This window comes from Mixophyes fleayi, chromosome 11 (assembly GCF_038048845.1).
Source record: "Mixophyes fleayi isolate aMixFle1 chromosome 11, aMixFle1.hap1, whole genome shotgun sequence".
Taxonomy (NCBI): domain Eukaryota; kingdom Metazoa; phylum Chordata; class Amphibia; order Anura; family Limnodynastidae; genus Mixophyes; species Mixophyes fleayi.
Window position 1 is genome coordinate 33723461 of NC_134412.1, and position 19362 is coordinate 33742822.

The window sequence follows — 19362 nt, forward strand, 5'->3', positions numbered from 1 at the left end:
GGAACTTGCTTTTAAATGTTTTACCATATATTGTTTCTATATATACTGAATAATCATATACCACATATTGTTGTTTTTTTATGTAAACTATGTGTATTCTGTCTTTTACAGAGACCTTCCATTATATTGTGTGTCTTAAAAATATTTATAAATAAGCTGTAATAATTTTAATGTGTACAGTATGGATGAGGGTTTTCATTTTATTAGCAGCACACTAAGCATCAATATGAATGGCCCTTAGATAAGACGGCAGCCGCTGATTCTGTCTAGATGGTCTTTATTCACTCCCACTAGAACGATGGTCCCTTGTTTACTCTGCTACTTGTCCCCTCCTCCTTCTCCTGTACACAAGACTATATGCAAAACTTGTTATGTGGGCCTCATCGTCATTGTTTTAGCACATGCACAATGCGCCGCGCTGGTTACTGCGCATGCGCAAGATGGCATTCCCCACTTATTTTAATCGCTAGAACTGGACATAATACATATATATCCTCCTGAAGAAATCTTTTATATAAGATGAAACGTGTCGATGGACTATCGTTAAAGGAATCCACTCTGGAATTGTTATCTCCTTGCCTTTGGAACTGTGGAAAAAGAACTTTGCTCCCCGGCTAGTCATACCGACTAGCAGGACTAGTCATCCTCTTTGGATGACCAGGACTGCAGATAAGCATTTTTTAACTTTATTTTTGTGATTGTATTGATTTTAATCACTTTATTTTAACTGGTTGTATAAAATACTACACCATATAGTTGCTTATCCCTTTCTTTGGAGACATATAGAGTGGACCTGGAGTGACACATCGTTAAGGATTGATACAGGTAAGCCTCAAACCCTATTTCTATCTGGTATGTATACGCACTATTATTTTGGATGTTTCACTATTCATACGAGGAAATATAACACTAATTCTGATCACTTGTTTTTCTGTTTTTGCTTTTTTCCTGCTTGGAGTCCCAAGATACAGTGATCACTGATTCCATTGAGACTTGGGACTAATACATAGATGTGCTCTATTCATGCATATATCCGGTATGCATATAACTAAACACCTTGTTGGAATGGGTTATATATACCTAATTACTACACTATTAGGAACCCTTTTCCTTTCCTCTGCCATTTTATATATGTTCTTTTATTTACTTTAATGAAACAATTGAAAGCATTTATCAATCAAGTACAGCGAAACGCGTTCAGTTTTTCGCTGAGTGCCTATGTCCTTTCTAATTTAACCTTATTCAGAGATTTAAAATTAGAATTTAACTTAGAATATGCAGCCTTAGAATGCGCTTCAGTACGGCAAAGGATTAGATACAATAGAAGGTAAGATATAACTTATACCTGAAACTGATAAGATAACAGTTGCAGGGGGTGCTTTTTTTCAAACTATCTTATACAATAAACCTGTGTGAATGATAATACACAGGATTATCAGTTTACAACAGCAAGAGAAATTATAACAGTTTTGCGTTTGTAACTGTTTGCAAAAGACTAGATCTAGGCAAACAAGTTATCTTATCCCTCTGAATACAAAGTTATAAACTCTAGATTGTTTCATAAAAGTGAATAAAAGAACATATATATTCACTTGCCTTATATAACTAAACAAAATAATTTATAAAAACAAATCATATTAAAATATACATATCATCTCCCTAGGATTAAGGGGTTTTTATTAATTAAACAAGGAACAAAAAGGCAGACATAAGCTCTGTACCTCATAAATATATTTTGATTGGGACCATCATCATAAGAACTATACATTCTAAAGCATACGTGCCTACTTTTGGCAAGTTGTATCCGGGAGAGGGGTGTGTCTGGAGGGCAGGGGGCAATCGCGTGATTTTGGCATTCCGGGAGAGTTGGCAAGTATGTTCTAAAGTGGCACCCAGTGAATTTTAATTTTACTACTTGTAATATTACTTTACACAGAGCACTATAAGTCATTTCAATATTTTGTTGTCACTTATTTTTATAAGGATTTTAATGAATAAATCATAAAGTTTTACCTTTTCATTTTAAGAGATTAATGTAACTGTATCAGACTCTCAAAATTACTTTATGCCTGTGCATGATTCTAGAAAAACTCTGCTTTCTATAGTTACCCCAATGTGTCAAATAGTTAATCGTAGCACTGCTCTGTGAGAAGCATAGAAATACTAATCTAATTTTTATAATTTGGAGAGAGAACAACCCGAATTCTATTATCTGGTGCGTTGTTATCTTTCCTGTTTTGCGTTAATATCAGGCATAAATAATCTGATTACCGACCATATACTAGCATGCCCGCTAGTCAATTGTATTTTTACTGTCCAGACACTTTTATTTCAGGTGAAGCTCCTTTATATACTAAGGCTGCCAGTTATTGCTGGGACTTGTAATTCTGGCAACAGTTGGTGACCAACAGGTTACTTACCACTGCCAGTAGGATACGTTGTTTATAAACTATTGACTACCAAAAAAACAGATTGGGCCTGATTCATTAAGGATAGTAAAGCAAAAAAATGAGTAACTTTGAACCTCGGCAAAACCATGTTACAATGCAAGGGGTGCAAATGAGTTTATTATTTTGCACATAAGTTAAATACTGACTGTCTTTTTCATGTAGGATGCAAATACTTGTTAACTTTATTTTTACACTGACATTAAAGTTCATCTAGGACATGCTCTACCCCAATTATAAACTTGTCTTCACCTTTTAAAATTAACTCCCCCTCCGATACAACATGGTTTTGCCAAGGTTCAAAGTTACTCATTGCTTTTGCTTTGCTTTCCTTAATGAATCAGGGCCATTATGTCTAACTTGTAAACATATTAACAATATTTTAGTGTGTTGCAAATTAAGCTCTGTTAAGTTTTTAATATAATAAATATTAATTTTACTTCAGCTTTGAATGAGGACCGGCAAAGAAATGACTGTTTAGACAGGTCCGAAAAAATCATATTATGCCACACTTGTAAAAAGAGAAAATGTCCCATAGGGGACCAGACAAAAACAACCTATTGCCTTGGGAGTGGTATGTGTTTTCTCTCTCGCAGTGCTTTGTTGCATTTATATAAAACTGTGATTCTCACACACAAAGTGTCTTTTATTTTTCCGCTATTTAAATGGATATTTGTCACCCAGGTTGGTAGTTTTCAATATGAAAATATAAAGTCTCTATAGAAATAGTGTTGTTTGGTCTAAAGCCCAAAGTGTCCGTCTATCTAATGGTCTATTATCATAATCATTATCATCTTTTTGTAATGTAACACTGTCCGTCTGTTATTAATACCCTGGAAAGCAGTGGTCGAAGTTGGCTGCTATACGGTGGTATGCCATATGCCTACTCCTTTCATTGTTAAACTATCAAATACCATTTACTTACATACTGCATACCTCCACTTCTAAATTTCCACTTTGACCACTGCTGTTAAGCAATATCCTTGTTTTAAGATAAGCAAAATGAATATTGACAAAAATAACTAAACAGTCAGGAAACCATATAAAGACCTAGGGGTAAATGTATCATACCCCGGTTTTTGCAATTCGCGGGAGATCGCCGATCTCCCGCGAGTTACAAAAACCGGGGTATGATACATTTACCCCCTAGGCTCACTTGTTTCTGTTGTAACTCTGTACACAGTGGTCGAAGTTGAAATTTTGAGGTGGCGGTATGGAAAATGTAAGTTAATGGAATTTTACAGTTTTACAAGGAAGGCAGCTGGAGAAGTGGCAGTAATTCATACCACTGTATACCAACCCACTGCTTGTACACAATGGAAGGAATATAGACGGATTCTTCACATAGTAGTAGAATCTGCTTACCTTCATAACACTTTGGAAGTGGAAGAACACCATCAAAGCACTGAGTAGAGGCTGTATAACTGCAAGCTTCAGTTTTATTCTGGCAGAAAAATGTAACAATCTCTGAATGATGCACTAGACCCTCATCAATTTCAGTCACCCAGATCTTCTGCCCTTTGTAAACAACTCGACTTCGATGTACTGGTACTTTACATCTAGCTACATGTAGAACAAAGAAGAATAAATACATTTTATAGACTGAGTAAAGAATGAGATAACAATTGGGATAGATGTATATATATATATATATATATATATATATATATATATATGAAGTATTTTCATTTAATAGTGTCACTTGTGTGTGTGTGTGTGTGTATGTATATACTACTTCTACACAGGGCCAGATTAAGGGAATGGAGGCCCCTGGGCTGAGGGGGCCTTCATTCCCCCGTGAGGGCCCCCCCCCATGATCCGAGCCGCCCCCCCAATTCCCTGGTGAGCCGAGCCGCCCCCAAGGCACTTACCTTCTTCTCCTGGCATTGCGGTCCTTCCCCCGCACGCTGTACACTCTTTACTGAGGAGATCTCGTGAGAGTGAGACTCACGAGATCTCCTCAGTAAGGAGACTACAGCGCGCCGGGGAAGGACCGCAGTGAAAGTGCTCAGCAGCATTGATCGTGCCGACCGATCAATACTGCTGCTGACCACTTTCAAGGGCCCCCTGGATGCCCGAGGCCCCTGGGCTGTAGCCCAGTTAGCCCTAGGGTTAATCCGGCCCTGCTTCTACAGCTGTTATACAACACCACAGATTTCAGACTTTGTTTATAGCCTTGTGAATTTATATGGTTAATATGCATATGATTTACAGCAGGGAGAGCATTATCCAAAATATCTCCTCCTACATACTGATATTTTGTTTTTGCATTGGTGTGTATTGCATCTAGAGATGCTCAGGCTCGGTTTTCTGAAAACGCGAACTCAGGAGATCCGAGTAAGCTCGCGAGCCGGCTCGTTACTTTTGCACGTCCTCGGATCTGAATCGAGGCATAATGTCATTGTTGCGTTGTCGGATAAAAAAAGAGCCAAATTATGTGATTTTAGCAAAAAAAATAGGGATTTTAGAAAAAAAATCCGGATCCAAAACCAAAACCAAAACAAGAAGTTAATGCAGATCCAAACCAAAACCAAAACACGGGGGTCAGTGAACATCTCTAATTGCAACTGTTTTCTGCAGAAAGCAACATTCTGCCATCTCCAGTAAAGTCCATCATATTGTGCAAATGAAAATCATTGTCCTGCATGTAAGGAACCCCTAGAAACAAATAAGTAAAACAAACCTTGTTGTATATTATATAATGCATTAAGTCAAATTCAGTATATTCCATTGACTGAATTTTGACAAGTTTAATTGGTCAATCTACATGTCTCTTACCTCTGCAGAATGGACCCTCTGACCACTGCCCATTGGCCATACACGTAACACTGTTTGATCCATCTGTAATAAAGTTTCTTTTGCACATGTAATATATCACTTCAGAGACTTCATATTCTGCTTTTTTCACTGCTACAAGAATGCCTTCATTGATCTCTGGAGGAGGAGGGCAATATATTCCTAGAAAAGAAAAAGGAATCCTGTATAGTCACATAATTATAATTGAAAGTACATTCAGTAGCTCATTGGTAGAGATGAGGGACTTTGTTGTTGTGAGCATATTGGCAATGGTACCTCAATGTGGGATAAATAAATCACTTAGACAAATATGTTTGAAAAATGCACCCTTTTAGTATATATATAAAACATACAGCTACTAAAACAATAGAAAATGTGCAACAAATACCAGAGTGTTCACCACACATCAAATTACACACTCCTATACCTTATCAGCCTCTTTGTCTCACCACTTTGCTACACAATCCCAGCTGCTGAGTCACGTTCTTCACTCAGAAGATCCTGCAACGGGTCTTCAGCTCTGGGGCAATCATTCTGTAAATGACCTGGTTGGTCACTTCTGAAGCAGTATCTTGGACTGGGAGCCCCGTGCATCTTTCCCTCAGTAGGGATACTGTGGTGAGCTGTGTTCTGTTGGTTCTCACCAGTCATGTCTGTGGCATCTCTGAACCTTACTCCTGCCATCTGCTATGTTAGTACTCCTGTCCATGAGCCCTCTCCACAGTGGCTGATTAGTTACATAATCGATTCCAGCTTGGTGGGTGGGTGGACTGTGGGTTGTGGTGGCTCACCCATTCTCGGATATCAGGAGCCAGCTCCAACAAAAACACATCCTTTATCTCAGTTGCTGTGACCACTTTTTCCGCTCCATCAATTGGTCACAAGCCAAAGTTCACCAGTAAACTCTACATGTGACTTGTTACCACACTTGGCCAGTGTCCTGAACTGGGATCTGTAGGGCTCTGGGGTAACTGCAAATGGGACAAGAGTATGCTGCGAACATCCTTATAATTGCAGCAAGCTGTAAGGTTCAACGCATGGTACACCTCAAGCGCATGTCACAACAGCCTGGGACCTATTTATTGCGGCCAATCGGCCTCCTTGATACAGTGCACCCCAAAAGCTAAAGATGGACATCAAAGCCTGTCAATGCCTCATTAAAGAGTTTATGCCCCCCCTGTATCCCAGTTAAGGACCCGGCCTGGTGTAGCATCCTCTGAGCAACTGAACAGGCTGATGACTGTATAGGGGATAGAGATTGGGGGGGTATATTTACTAAGCTGCGGGTTCAAAAAAATGGAGATGTTGCCTAGAGCAACAAATCAGATTATAGCTTTCATTTATTTAGAACATTCTACAAAATGACAGCTAAAATTGATTGGTTTCTATAGGCAACAATTCTACTTTTTCAAACCCATAGTTTAGTGAATATACCCTTGAGTCTAAATCTGATGTAAATTGCACCAAACACCTTGATATTATTTACTGTCTGTGGGAAACCCTAACTGTGTGTTGACGTGCAAGCTAATACTAAATTTACTGCATACTCACATCTAAGAGGAAAAGATGAAACAGCATGAGTGTAAATTGTATTTACTCATGTAAGACAGACAAAGGAGTGTTGTTTATCAAATCGCCTTGAAAAAATAACTGTTTATTGAAGAAGAGTAAAATTGCAAAGTGCTGCTGTGTGGGATTATCGGTGTTAAGCCAATATTGCGGAATACAGTGAACTGTGACGTTGTTCTGTGCTATTTGCAACTGTATTGCCTGTGCTGGGGTCATGAGTTTGATTCTTGACCAGGGCCTTATCTGTGTGGAGTTTGTATGTTCTCCCAGTATGTGCATGGGTTTACTCTGGACACTCCGGTTTCCTTCCACGCTCCAAAAACATACTGGTAGGTTAATTGGCTGCTTCCAAAATTAACCCTAGTCTGTGTTTGTCTGTCTGTGTGTATTAGGGAATTTAGACTGTATGCTCCAATGGACTGAGAGACTGATGTCAATGAAAAATATTTTCTGTACAGAGCTGTAGAATTGGTGGCGTTACACCAATAATTGGTTGTGATGATGAGGAGGAGTATTGTGGATAGAGTAATATTGCAGTATAGCAATTAAAGTGGCTAGTGGCACCTTTTAGTGATATATAACAAATGAGACACATTTAAAGTGTATTTAGTATTAGTTAGACCTGTTCATTTGATATAGTAGAAATGTGTGTATCTAAATTGCTGCACCCAAAGTTACCCTTAAACAACTGCTTGATTTAAAGAGATACATTTTATATACATAAAGCTTACAAAACTATTTGGGGGCACCTACAAATGAACATCTAAAAATGCAATTATTGAATAAAAAGCATTTTTAGATATCTATATGTAACATGGCAGATAGACAAACTGAACTCCTGAATAACATTTAAATGATTTATTTATTTGTTAGAATTAGCAAAAAAAAAAAACATAAATATAGTCAATGCAATATTAAAATATTAAATAAATAAATATTCTTGCTGTAGGCAGACTAAATATACATATAGGAAAACCACTTTTCATGATCATGAAAAGTACTGCTGAATTTATCAGAATAATTACACATGAAAAAAACACTGATGCAATATTACCTATAAATAGGATACATGAGTGGCCATCTCATTTGAATTCCCTAAAAGGAGTAAAATGTGAAGTTTTAAACATCCTTCTGGTAAAATCATTGATGCATGGTTCCCAATAATATCCGTGTGTATGAAATGATTTTTTCTTTTTAATTTTAACTTCACTCATTTTCATTTAGTACTGATTATATCTGTATATAGTCTCTGTATTGTAGTAATAGAAATAGACACTGTCAATAAGTAGATGGCACACACTCCCTTTTAAATGTCTTACATGTGAGATTGTAATCAATATGGGTGCAAGTGGCTGTTTTAGGGATAATAATATCCCCTCCTCTGTGTTTACACAGCCCGATGGATCCAACAAATCACTTAAGATGGTTTAGTCCATACTTGCCTACTTTTGCCTGGCTCCCTCCAGGAGATCACTGAAGAGGGGTGTGGGGGGAAGGGTGGAAGGGTGCAGGGCTCCGCAAATCACATTGTTTTGGCCCCGCCCTAGTGACGTATGCCTGTTTTGGGTCTTTTTACAGTGGTATAAAGACCCACAGCAAGCATTATGTCCCTGGGGGCTGGGCCAAAATGACACGTTTTGCTATTTTATAGATGTATCATACAAATTGAAATACTGGGCCTGATTTTGAATTAGGAGTAAAGCTAAAAAAAAAGGAGCAAATTTTCTGCTGGACACACTGGGCCTGAGTCATTAAGGAAAGTAAAGCAAAAAAAGCAGTACATGTTCTCTGGGACAAACCATGTTACAATGCCAGGGTGCAAATGAGTTTATTATTTTGCACATAAGATAAATACTGGCTGTTTTTTTCATGTAGCACACAAATATAGACCCCTGATAGCTTTATTATTACACTGAAATTTAAAGTTGATCTACGACATGCTCTATCCCAACTATAAACCTGTCCCCATATTTCAAATTTACCCCCCCTCCAATGCAACATGGTTTTGCCCAGGTGCAAAGTTACTAATTTTTTATGCTTTGCTCTCCTTAATGACTCAGGCCCACTATGTTGCAATGTAAAGTGTGCAAATACATTTTGTTTTGCATGCAGGGAAATACTGGCAGCTTTTGTAGGACACAAATACCGGACAGCTTTATTTTACACTGCAATGTAGAGTTGAGCTACGATATGCCCTCTCCCAACTCTAAATCTGCCTGCACATTTTAAATTTGCCCCCCTCCCATTCTGTAGTGCCACATGGCTTTGCCAGGATGCAAATTTACTTTTTTTGTGTTGCTCCTGTACCTAAATGAGGCACATAAAAGACAAACATGCATAAACATTGAACAGTTTATACAATTCCTGCTTTACTTAAGTTCTCAATCTACTAGGCCAAGAGAATAGTAAGTGGAAACTTTTTGTATTTTTGTCTAAGTTACCATAAAATATAGCCTAAAAAAATGTAATATATAAAAATATTTCAATTAATATGAAGCTATTTTTTCATGTGCAATAAAATGCACTGATTCAGTTCGGTAAGCACCTTCACTGAAATGATTTATTAGCACACAACACAAGAACTTTTGTAATAAACAGTTATTTTTCTAGGGTATAGCTATTATACTGAAGCTATATGAAAAAATAAAATATATGCACACAGTTTTTTTTTACTGCTTGCATTTTCAGGGTAAAATGAAATCAAATGATAAAACTTACTTTTGCATGTAGGAGCGGGGTTTGACCACACATTGTCTTCCAGGCACTCTGTGACCTCATCGCCTTCAAGTTTGTAACTGTGTTCAAAATAACAAAACTCGTAAATCAACGCAAATAATTAAGTGTGCCCTCTGCTTTCTGGCACCTGATCCAACTTAGAGCCAAAATACACAATAAAAAACAAAAGTGAAAACAGAGACGGAGCTCTTAATCAAAGTTTTCAATATAGTAGTTTCTACAACAGTACTGCTTTATATAGTGATTTCTCCCAAAAAATCTACATGTATGTGATCCTCCCGGGATATGATCCTTCCTTGGGAATAATAAAATATATTTTTTTAGCGCCTTCTCTGTTTTCAAGTTTGTAACTGTGCAGGGGGAAAATATGAACATACATATTTATTGGACAGAGATTATCGTTTGCTATTTCCTAGTATTTCCTTTATTTCACAATTATTGGAAAATGAATAAAATAGACACTAAATTTTAGTAATGTCAGCATTAGTCCTGCACTTTGCATTACAGCACGGGAGGACCAAGTACAGGAAACATTAATAGAGTGTGGCTTGTGATTGGTCCATCCACTCCAACTCTCCCTTTCTCCCACTGCATCTCCACAGCCATTATAAAGTGGAGCAGCATCGGTGGCTGCTAGAGAGAAGGTAGGTAAGGCTGGTAGTAAGATTGATTGTGTAGGTGGTAATGCAGCTGTAAAGGCGAACACCACACTAGTTTTATTATTCATATCTCCCAATTGATAATAACAGGCATTGCAAATTATTGCTATATGTTTTTCTGGTGCCCTCTGGTAGAAGCAAAGCCATACATTGAAGAGGTTTCTAACCTAACTATGAGGTCTATTTCTTAAGCTTTGATGAGTCCTCGATGTGGACTGTGATCTGATCCAATTTCAGCTTAGAAAAATAAATAAATAATAATATTACTAAAGAAAACAAAGCTTTACTTCACTGATGGCTATAGGAGGACAGCAGTGGTACATGTAAGCTATGTTCAACTCTGTACAAAAGTGTTAGACCTCTCACTGAACCATTAACCCTGCAGAGGAGATGCTCACTTTAATTCTTGCTTTTAATCAAAAGTCAGCAGAAGAATTAAAAATAATGTTTGAAATTGATCCGATTATCAATTGGAGGATTAGGGTTTATCAGCGTTTTCACTTGCATGGACTATAATACTAAAACTAACCAATAAACCATACTTACCCTGGATTGCATGTATACTGGACTGATGTTCCTTTTAACAAATATCCATTCTTTATGACATATCCATTCTCTAAGCTGGGAGGGTCTTCACAAGTAGAGATCACTGAATTCGAAAGAGATCATCACCATAAATCTTTGCAGCGCCGGACATTTACACATCATACAAAAAACAATTGCACATCATCATCAGCTATTTATATAGCGCTACTAATTCTGCAGCGATGTACAGAGAACTCAGTCCCAGCCCCATTGGAGCTTACAGTCTAAATTCCCTAATATAGACACACACACAGACTAGGGTCAATTTGATAGCAGCTAATTAACCTACTAGTATGTTTTTGGAGTGTGGGTGGAAACCTACGCAAATACGGGGAGAAGATACAAACTCCTCACAGATAAGGCCATGTTCGGGAATTGAACTCATGCCTCCATTGCTGTGAGGCAGAAGTGCTAGCAATGCTGTAAAAATAACACTGCCAGTCATTGGCTATATGATCATGAAGATGGAATTTGAAGTAGCTCAAAATATTTTCATGTAAAAAGGATCTAATGCAAGTTTTTATTTCCTTCCACTCCTGGAATGACCTAAAGCTTAACACATACATATTACAAAGCTTGGGTTTTTTTTTTTTAAAAGAGTTTTCATCTTATGATTAAAAACAAATACAAACAGCTATGCTTCATTATTATCATCAAGTAATATTTACTTGTATAGGAATTTCTAGGCAGCATTTTTAATTATTGGTGATTTACCGGTGATAGATGGGAATATATGAGCTCTGGCAGACAACAGAAACCAGTTAAACCCAGGTCCATCTTCCAGCATCCCCACTGGTAATGTGTTTAAAAATGCAAAGGGAAGAATTGCAGACTCCACATGTAAGCAGCATTTCCATGAATTATAGTGCTAAAATAAACATGAATCATGTCACAGTGCTGTTACCATCACAGGGTGCTGTCACACTCCACTTCTTGTCTGCTTGACATCGGCTTTGTGCCATCTCCTGTCCATTGGCCATTTTGAATCCCATATGGCAGCGCACTAACATTTGATCTCCAAAGCTCCTTGTTTCCTGCGTCAGAGATGTCTCAGCATTCTCGATGATTACAGGCCATGGACAGATGCTGCGGGCTTTAACAAACAGAGATGCAAAATTATTCACCTTCACAGTTTGTCTTTGTATATGCATTGCATACATATCATATAAACAAAAACCTAAAAAGGCCATATGCCCGAAGCCTATACCATAATGTTTATTTTACTCACATATTGCAAAAATAAAATAACCTACAGCAACCAATAAGATATTTTCTTTTGCGATGCTGATCGCACATCTAGTGACCCTGCTGCTTTTATATATTTAAATAAATCCTTAAAGTAGATTAATAAAACAATAAAGAATCAGTTAGAGCAATGTTTCTTGGACTACAAGCTCTGACACTGGCTTCCCTTGTTTACTATAATTCTCATTAATAAATTAAAATTTCCTACCAGTAATACTTATATTATTAATATTATAATTTGGACAAGTATATACTTTTCTATATGTTATTCTTTTGTATTATATAATAACAGTTATAATTTTAATATATACACAACTGGTTTTCAGATTTGCGCACACTTAACCTGAACACAATGGTCCTTTTCTAATCATTGCATGCATTTGGTTAGTCTTACACTCCGCAAGCTATTCATGCACAATTTAATAATTTCCTCCCAAACCAATTAATAATTACCTTCTATAAATAATAAATACACACATTTTTTCTGGGTAACATTAATCTGCTGAAACCAATAACTACTGCCAGGATTGTTCAGCCTTTTCTTTCCACGTTTGCTTTACAGTGTATTATTTATTTACACATTTTTATCATTTATTTAAACTTACTGCTTTCACTTTACATTGTATTACTTATTTACACATTTCTCTTCAGAAACAACACATACTGTAACTAATATGTATAAGGTAGATGGAAGGTGTACCACAGGGAAATATCTTGTAATACTATTGAGTCAAAATATTTATATTACATGTGTCTTTCTGTATAAACTATGAACTCAGCAAAATTCAACACAGAGATATTTTCTGGAGTTTGGGGCCACGGGGGGAATAAAAAAAATTTTTTCCCCATTTTTGTGGTTGTTGAAAATGCCAGTGGATCCACTTAAACGTGGGTACATCAAGAAATGTTCTGGCAAGCTAAATGGCCATGTCGAGGCCTATGTACTAGCATCTCTATACAACCATCCTCTACCCGAAAGGAAATCTTATAATCTTCTGAAAAAAACACCCTAATATAACTGTTTAGCCTGGGTGTGTCCTGATATTTATTAACTTACATTATTGCTACCTCCAGGGCTAGTGCCACCATAAGGCAGCTGCCTAGGGTGCTGGTCTCTGAGGGGGCGGCACTGTGGCGGCACACCCACACTAACAATGTCTCTAAATGAGACATTGTTAGTTAGGCTGCCAGGGTGGTGCGGGCAGTGCCCGCCTACTATTTCCCCATGCTGCTGTACTTAGCTGTAAAGAAAGGTGCTGTTCCCTTGGGGCAGTATTGCCTCTACACATCCCTCAGGTGATGGGCTCCTGACAGTGTTGTGACATCACAAAACTGTCAGTGGAGAGGTGCCGAGAGGTTCTAGGAAGAGAATAAGAAAGAAGCAGAGAAGATGGGAAGCCGACAAGAAGAGAAAAGAAAAGGTAACTACAGTAATACAAAGAAAATGGAGGAAAGAGAGAGGGCTGGAAAAAATGGGGTAAGAGGGGGCTACAGAACATATGGAGAGAACGGGCTATAGAAAAGGTGAGGGAGCAGGAGAAAATGAGAGGGAGATGGGGGCTACAGAAAATGTGGAGAGAGGGAGCAGGAGAAAATATGGAGAGAGGGGGCTGGAGAAAATGTGGAGAAAGGTGAGCGGAGAAAATGGGGGAAGGGGTGGGGGAGGGTTACATTCAGAAATCCCCATTAGTTATATACCATTAATTTAAAGTAACTTAAGGCTTGAGCAACCATTTATTTTATTAGTATTTGCACAATATTTGTCTCTCCCCTGTTGCTATCTATTAGTATTATTCATATAAATCTGCAGAATACATTAACACATAAACAAAGATAATCTAAATGACATACATACAGTATTAAGCTGTTTATTTATTAAAATTTGGTGGGCAAGAGGGTATGTGAGAAAAAAGCTGTTTGGCAGGAAACATGTTTAAGAAAATCTGGAGGGCAGGGGGGCGATATGAGTGAAAAGCTGGTGGGGAGGAGAGCGACAAAAATCTGCGGGCAGGGGCACATGCCTGAAAAAGATGGCTAGGACAGGGGTGCATATGAAAGAAAAGGTAGAGGGCAAAGGCATGTGAGAAAAGCTGGGGGTATGGAGGTGGCATGTACGATGAGCTGATGGAGCTGGTCGGCAGCGGAGGTCATGTCAGTATGTAACAGGTGAGTGATGTCAAGTTTTCTTTACTGTGTTCTGAAATCTAACATTTGAAGCATCCCCTCTAGATATCCTGCTTTTGTTTCTGGGCAGCAGTGAAGCCTGGGCAGCATTCTGCATCAGACATCAGTGCATCTGGACATCAGTGCATCTGGACATCAGTGCATCTGGACTGCAGTCTTACCAGCCAGCCATGAGGAGGTAAAGTTATTGTTTTTATTTTACAGATGTCAAGTATGTGAGGAGCTAGGAAGTGGAAATTAGGGGGAAGAGGGGGGCCGGTAGACTGAAGTTTTGGCTAGGACGCAAAGAAACCTTGCACCAACTCTGGCTACCTCTGAACTCCTCATACTGACTGCAGAAGAAATGTAGCTCCACTTATCAAGTGGAACGGAAGACTGTATGTGACAGCGCTGTCTGAGGGTCTGTACGTTAACTCCAGACGTGAGTCAACCCACACATAAAAAATCAGAGCTATTTATGTGTTTAATGATAATGTGTGTGTGTGCATAATATGAATAAGGGGCACTTTTACGTAATGTAATGGCAACTGGGGGCAATACTGGGGCATAATATGAACTTGGGGCACTACTATGAGGCATAATATGAACTTGGGGCACTACTGTGGGGCATAATATGAACTTGGGGCACTACTGTTGGGCATAATATGAACTTGGGGCAATACTGTGGGGCATAATATGTACTTGGGGCACTACTGTGGAGCATAATATGAACTTGGGGCACTACTGTGGAGCATAATATGAAATGTGGGTACTGCTGTGGGGCATAATATGAACTTGGGGCACTACTGTGGGGCATAATATAAACTTGAGGCCCTATTATGGCATAATATGAACTATTGGCACTACTGTGGGACATAATATGAATTGGGGGTACTACTGTGGGGCATAATATCAACTGGCGGCACTTCTGTTTGGCATAGTGTGAATTAGGGGCACAACTGTGTGGCATATTATAATACCTAGGTGGTGCTAGACATGCCCCTCCAGTGACGAGCTGTGGCGCAGAGTATCCGTCTCTTGGTTTTCCTGGATGCACACCCTAATGAAAACTGTTGCGCACACCTATGTGTAACACGTGGGACAAGCACCACCTAAAATTATAGTCACGTCAATTGCATGATGCCTAATGTGGCAGTGTAGTTTGGAAACCCTCATCTATAAATTCTGCGTTTGCCCCTGCTAGGTGGCACAAATAAGGTAAATATAGTTGTTTTTTTAAAAAAAACAAAAAACAAACATATGTAATACAAATTTAATCCCCATGCCGTCCAAAGATTGTACGTAGTGGCAGTGTTGCCTTGCTTCAGGGTAATGGAGACTTTGAATTAGCTTGTGATAGGTAGGGTGCTGTATAGTTACCTAAAGCTTCATATATCAAAGTGATCGGTTTGCAACCTTCTACTTAAAAGGATTGTTTTTTTTAGGTTGGTAAATTCAAACGTCTGAAAATAAATCGCTGTAATAGAAATCAAGTAACGAAGAATGCTTTGCATTCCTAATACAGATTTTTGATCACACCAATCTTTTATTCACTGTCTGTAAGATGTTAGATGTGTGAAAACTCCATTTCCTTTTAAATCCATACTACTCTTTGGGTTTTATGATCCTATAAAGGTGTTTTATTTAAACAGTTTTCATGTTTTCAGTGCGAGAATAAAATCATTTTAGGACAGCTTGCACCTTTAATAAGTCATATGTGTATGATGATATTAGAGGAAACAGCACCATCTGGTCACCTTCCCTTTGGTGATAAAAGTCATTTAACAGACAGAGCATCTGGGTTTCCGCAATGCCCTCCTCTGCAACATGTGTGCCAAGGAGTTAGGTCGATGTTTTTCTGTGATAAACATTTTACAAAGCTTTAATTTTACAGTGTAGTTCCCATGGCACAAAAATGTCCTTTAACTTATCTTTTATTCATGTGCTTCTTTACAATGTGAGATATTTCACTTTCTTCAGTGTAGTTGTATTATTGTTTGGTTGTTAAATTGCAGGGGCAATACATCTTAGTAATAAGCTAGCACAACTTCCCTGGCCAATGCCTGGGGTGCATTAGTATTATAAAGACGGAAATTACAGTAATATGTAAATAATGACATTTTGACATGTTGGGAAGTTATATAAATAATTAAAATAAGCAATGTGTATAGAATTAAGATGCTTTCCAGAACAGATGTCTTTATACTATTTAGTAGAGGAGGTCTTTCTTCTTCCCCCCACCACTCCCCACCATTCCAGGATACAACCTCTGGTTAATGGATTGTGAGGGGATGGCTCAGCCACAGAGCAAGTGACACCATTTTCTTAATGTAGGTGGTATATATTATTGGGGAAATTTGGAATCTGTCTACATATTTTCTGTCCCTTTTTTCACACTTCTTTTACCACAGTGCTGCAGGTTCTTTCTGTTCTACTGCTGAATGCTTCATTCTCTACACTTAGCTGGGTATATGCCAACCAACTGGCACCCTGCTGACACTTAACCAAGAAATGGCTCACACATCAGTACTGGGAAAAATAGCCGTCTATTTGTTTACACACATTACAGGGAAAAAAAAGCAGTGCACAATACTAAACCAACTTACCAAATTCAATCACTAGGACATATTCTATCTACCATGTAGTCACCATAACAATGCCCCCCAGACACCAGGCCCATTCAGCATACAAGCTTTTCACTTATACCATGCACGCCACCCAGGGGAGTCACTCATTAAAACTGGAGAGAGGTGAGCTGCTGCCCTCCCTGGGTGGTACTGCATGCGGCTGCTGCATCCCTACCACTTCTATGTATTGTGTGCCACTTTCTCTGCCAAACGAGATCCCCATGAGTCATGACCCTGCCCAAGAGGACTGAAGCCCCCATCAACCATGACCAATTAGTACAAAACCACCTTCAGCACCTTTGTTAAGTAGGTCCAGAGCAACTTCTGACAAGTGTACCCCATGACTCCTATGTCCTTATGCCTTGTGCTGCTGCAACTGCAACAGTCAATAAGCTTGCTAATGGATGGGTTTACTCTTTTCCTCAGCTTGTCAATGCCCAACTTCATCCTCATGCCTCACCAAGACAACTTTGGTATGCTATTTGACTATATTAGGGTTACAGCACTACAATGTCTCCCTGGTTGCTCTTGACTAAATCATGGGATTTCACCTTGTCTAGGTTGTTCCTCCTGAGGTGTGCACCATAACGTCAGGCTGTCTTGCCTAAAAAGCAGTTTTAAATAATGTTGCCTTCTCTTTTTTACTACATACTCCTGTGCTACATGTACTAACTCCTTCAATCTTTCTACCAGCAGTGGCCCCAGGAGGGGTGGCTGGCCTCAACATCTCTTCCTGGCCCACCCTCTCATTATGGTGCTCTCTAGCCCCATATGTGCCTTTTAAATATCTGTCCATTGGAATCACTCAGCATGCATGGTTCAACAGTCCCAACAAGTATTTCATCTGCTCTGCTTTGTCTTTCTTTGCTTCTGTACAAAGGCTAATCATCTCGCCAAGCTTTGCTGCATTCTCTATTGGAAGCCTGCACTCCAGATTTCCTCTGTCAATCTCTATGCCCAAATTAGATATTATGGACTTGGAGCTCTTAGTTTTATTCCATGTGATGTGGATGCCAAAGTCCTGCTGAATGTACACACATCTGAGCCTGCACTGCAATCTTGCACAATGTGACTGTAACAATCCTGACCAGGTTTTGTTACTTTCCCTGTCTGCTCTGTTTTTCTGTGCATCACATGACTCACCCTCAGGGCATGGTCACTTTACCTGCTCTATTTAAACTCAGCACTGACATCTGCTTACTGTCAGTGCAACTTGTTGCTAGCCTGATTCCTTGGACTCCTGTGTATCCTGTGTCTTCCTGTGTATGAGTTTCAGTTCTCTACCTAGTGCTGGAGCACTTCTACTGGGATTTCCCTGCTGCAAGTATCATCTTGTGCATATTACCAAAACTTTGTTTTCTCTCTATTGTGCCTCTACTGATTCACAGCCTGCTGCAAGTCTGTTTATGTGCATATAACAAGACTGTTATTGTGTTTATCCTTGTCACGCTCCACGGTGGCTATTGGACATCTGCATATTATCATCTGTGCTGTGAATAGACTGCTATTGTGGTTATCACCTTGTCACGCTCCGCCGTGGCTATTGGACACCTGCATATTATCATCTGTGCTGTGAATAGACTGCTATTGTGTTTACCACCTTGTCACGCTCCGTCGTGGCTAATTGACATCTGCATATCATCATCTGCATATTTATATATGTTCCTGGATATCTTCCTGTTCCTGTGATGTGCAGTGGAGAATAAATCTGCAGACTGGATGTGCCATCTGAATAAAGGGCTCGCTGAGAGGATTTCTATCTTATCCGGTACCATCAGAGTGACTGCTAATCTTGGCCCAGATTTACTGAATATTCGGTACGAGCACTATACATCTGTGGAGAGTGTCATATATCACTTTTAATACACTATGTTTGGCGCCCCCTGTCTTTTTGTATTTCATATATATATATATATATATATATATATATATGTGTTTTTCATTGAGGTATTGAAGAACTACATTGTGTCTTGCCTCCTTATTCTGAACCTAGTAGACTCAGCATCTGGTCGTGTACAGGCCTGCTCTGACTATCAGACCTGTAACTACCAGCACCGTAACAGTGACAATGTGAAGCCCAGCACGTAAGTCTTTCCTCGCATTACATACTAAGCCTCCCTGCTGCTGACTGTAGTGCTGCGCCTCCCTTGTCCACTATGGAACTGCCTTATGATCTTAGCCAAATGTTTATGTCCCTTAAACAAAAATCTGTGGGCTTGTGGCCTTGCAACTTCAACCTGAAAGACTCGTTGTACTTCTTCCAAACAGATCCACCCCCAAACTATCTATAGATTGAATTTATAAAATTTGTGTACTTTAGTATGCTCAATGCCATGTCCGAATGAGTTTTTATGTTACAGCCGAAATATCCTGCTCACCCAATTATCAATTTCACATAAGTTAAAATATCTACGAAATCACCCTTCATAGTATCCATCCTCATCTGCCTCTAAATTGCAACATAATGTCACACCCCATTGCCAGAATCCAACAGATATTTGTGAAGGCATCATCCCAAGATGCCCCGTAAATGAG

At 38.9% G+C, this 19362-nt stretch overlaps 1 protein-coding gene across 1 annotated transcript in view; it reads right to left on the reverse strand.

The window, feature by feature from the left end:
• LOC142106713 (beta-2-glycoprotein 1-like) overlaps window positions 1-19362 on the reverse strand; it is a 47472-nt gene that overhangs the window by 6301 nt on the left and 21809 nt on the right. Inside the window, exons 3-7 of the mRNA XM_075189704.1 lie at window positions 11697-11885; window positions 10754-10856; window positions 9531-9607; window positions 5226-5405; window positions 3813-4010 (exon numbers count right to left, since the gene is read on the reverse strand). Coding sequence (XP_075045805.1) covers window positions 3813-4010; window positions 5226-5405; window positions 9531-9607; window positions 10754-10856; window positions 11697-11885 — 747 coding nt within the window. The remainder of the gene's footprint in view (window positions 1-3812; window positions 4011-5225; window positions 5406-9530; window positions 9608-10753; window positions 10857-11696; window positions 11886-19362) is intronic.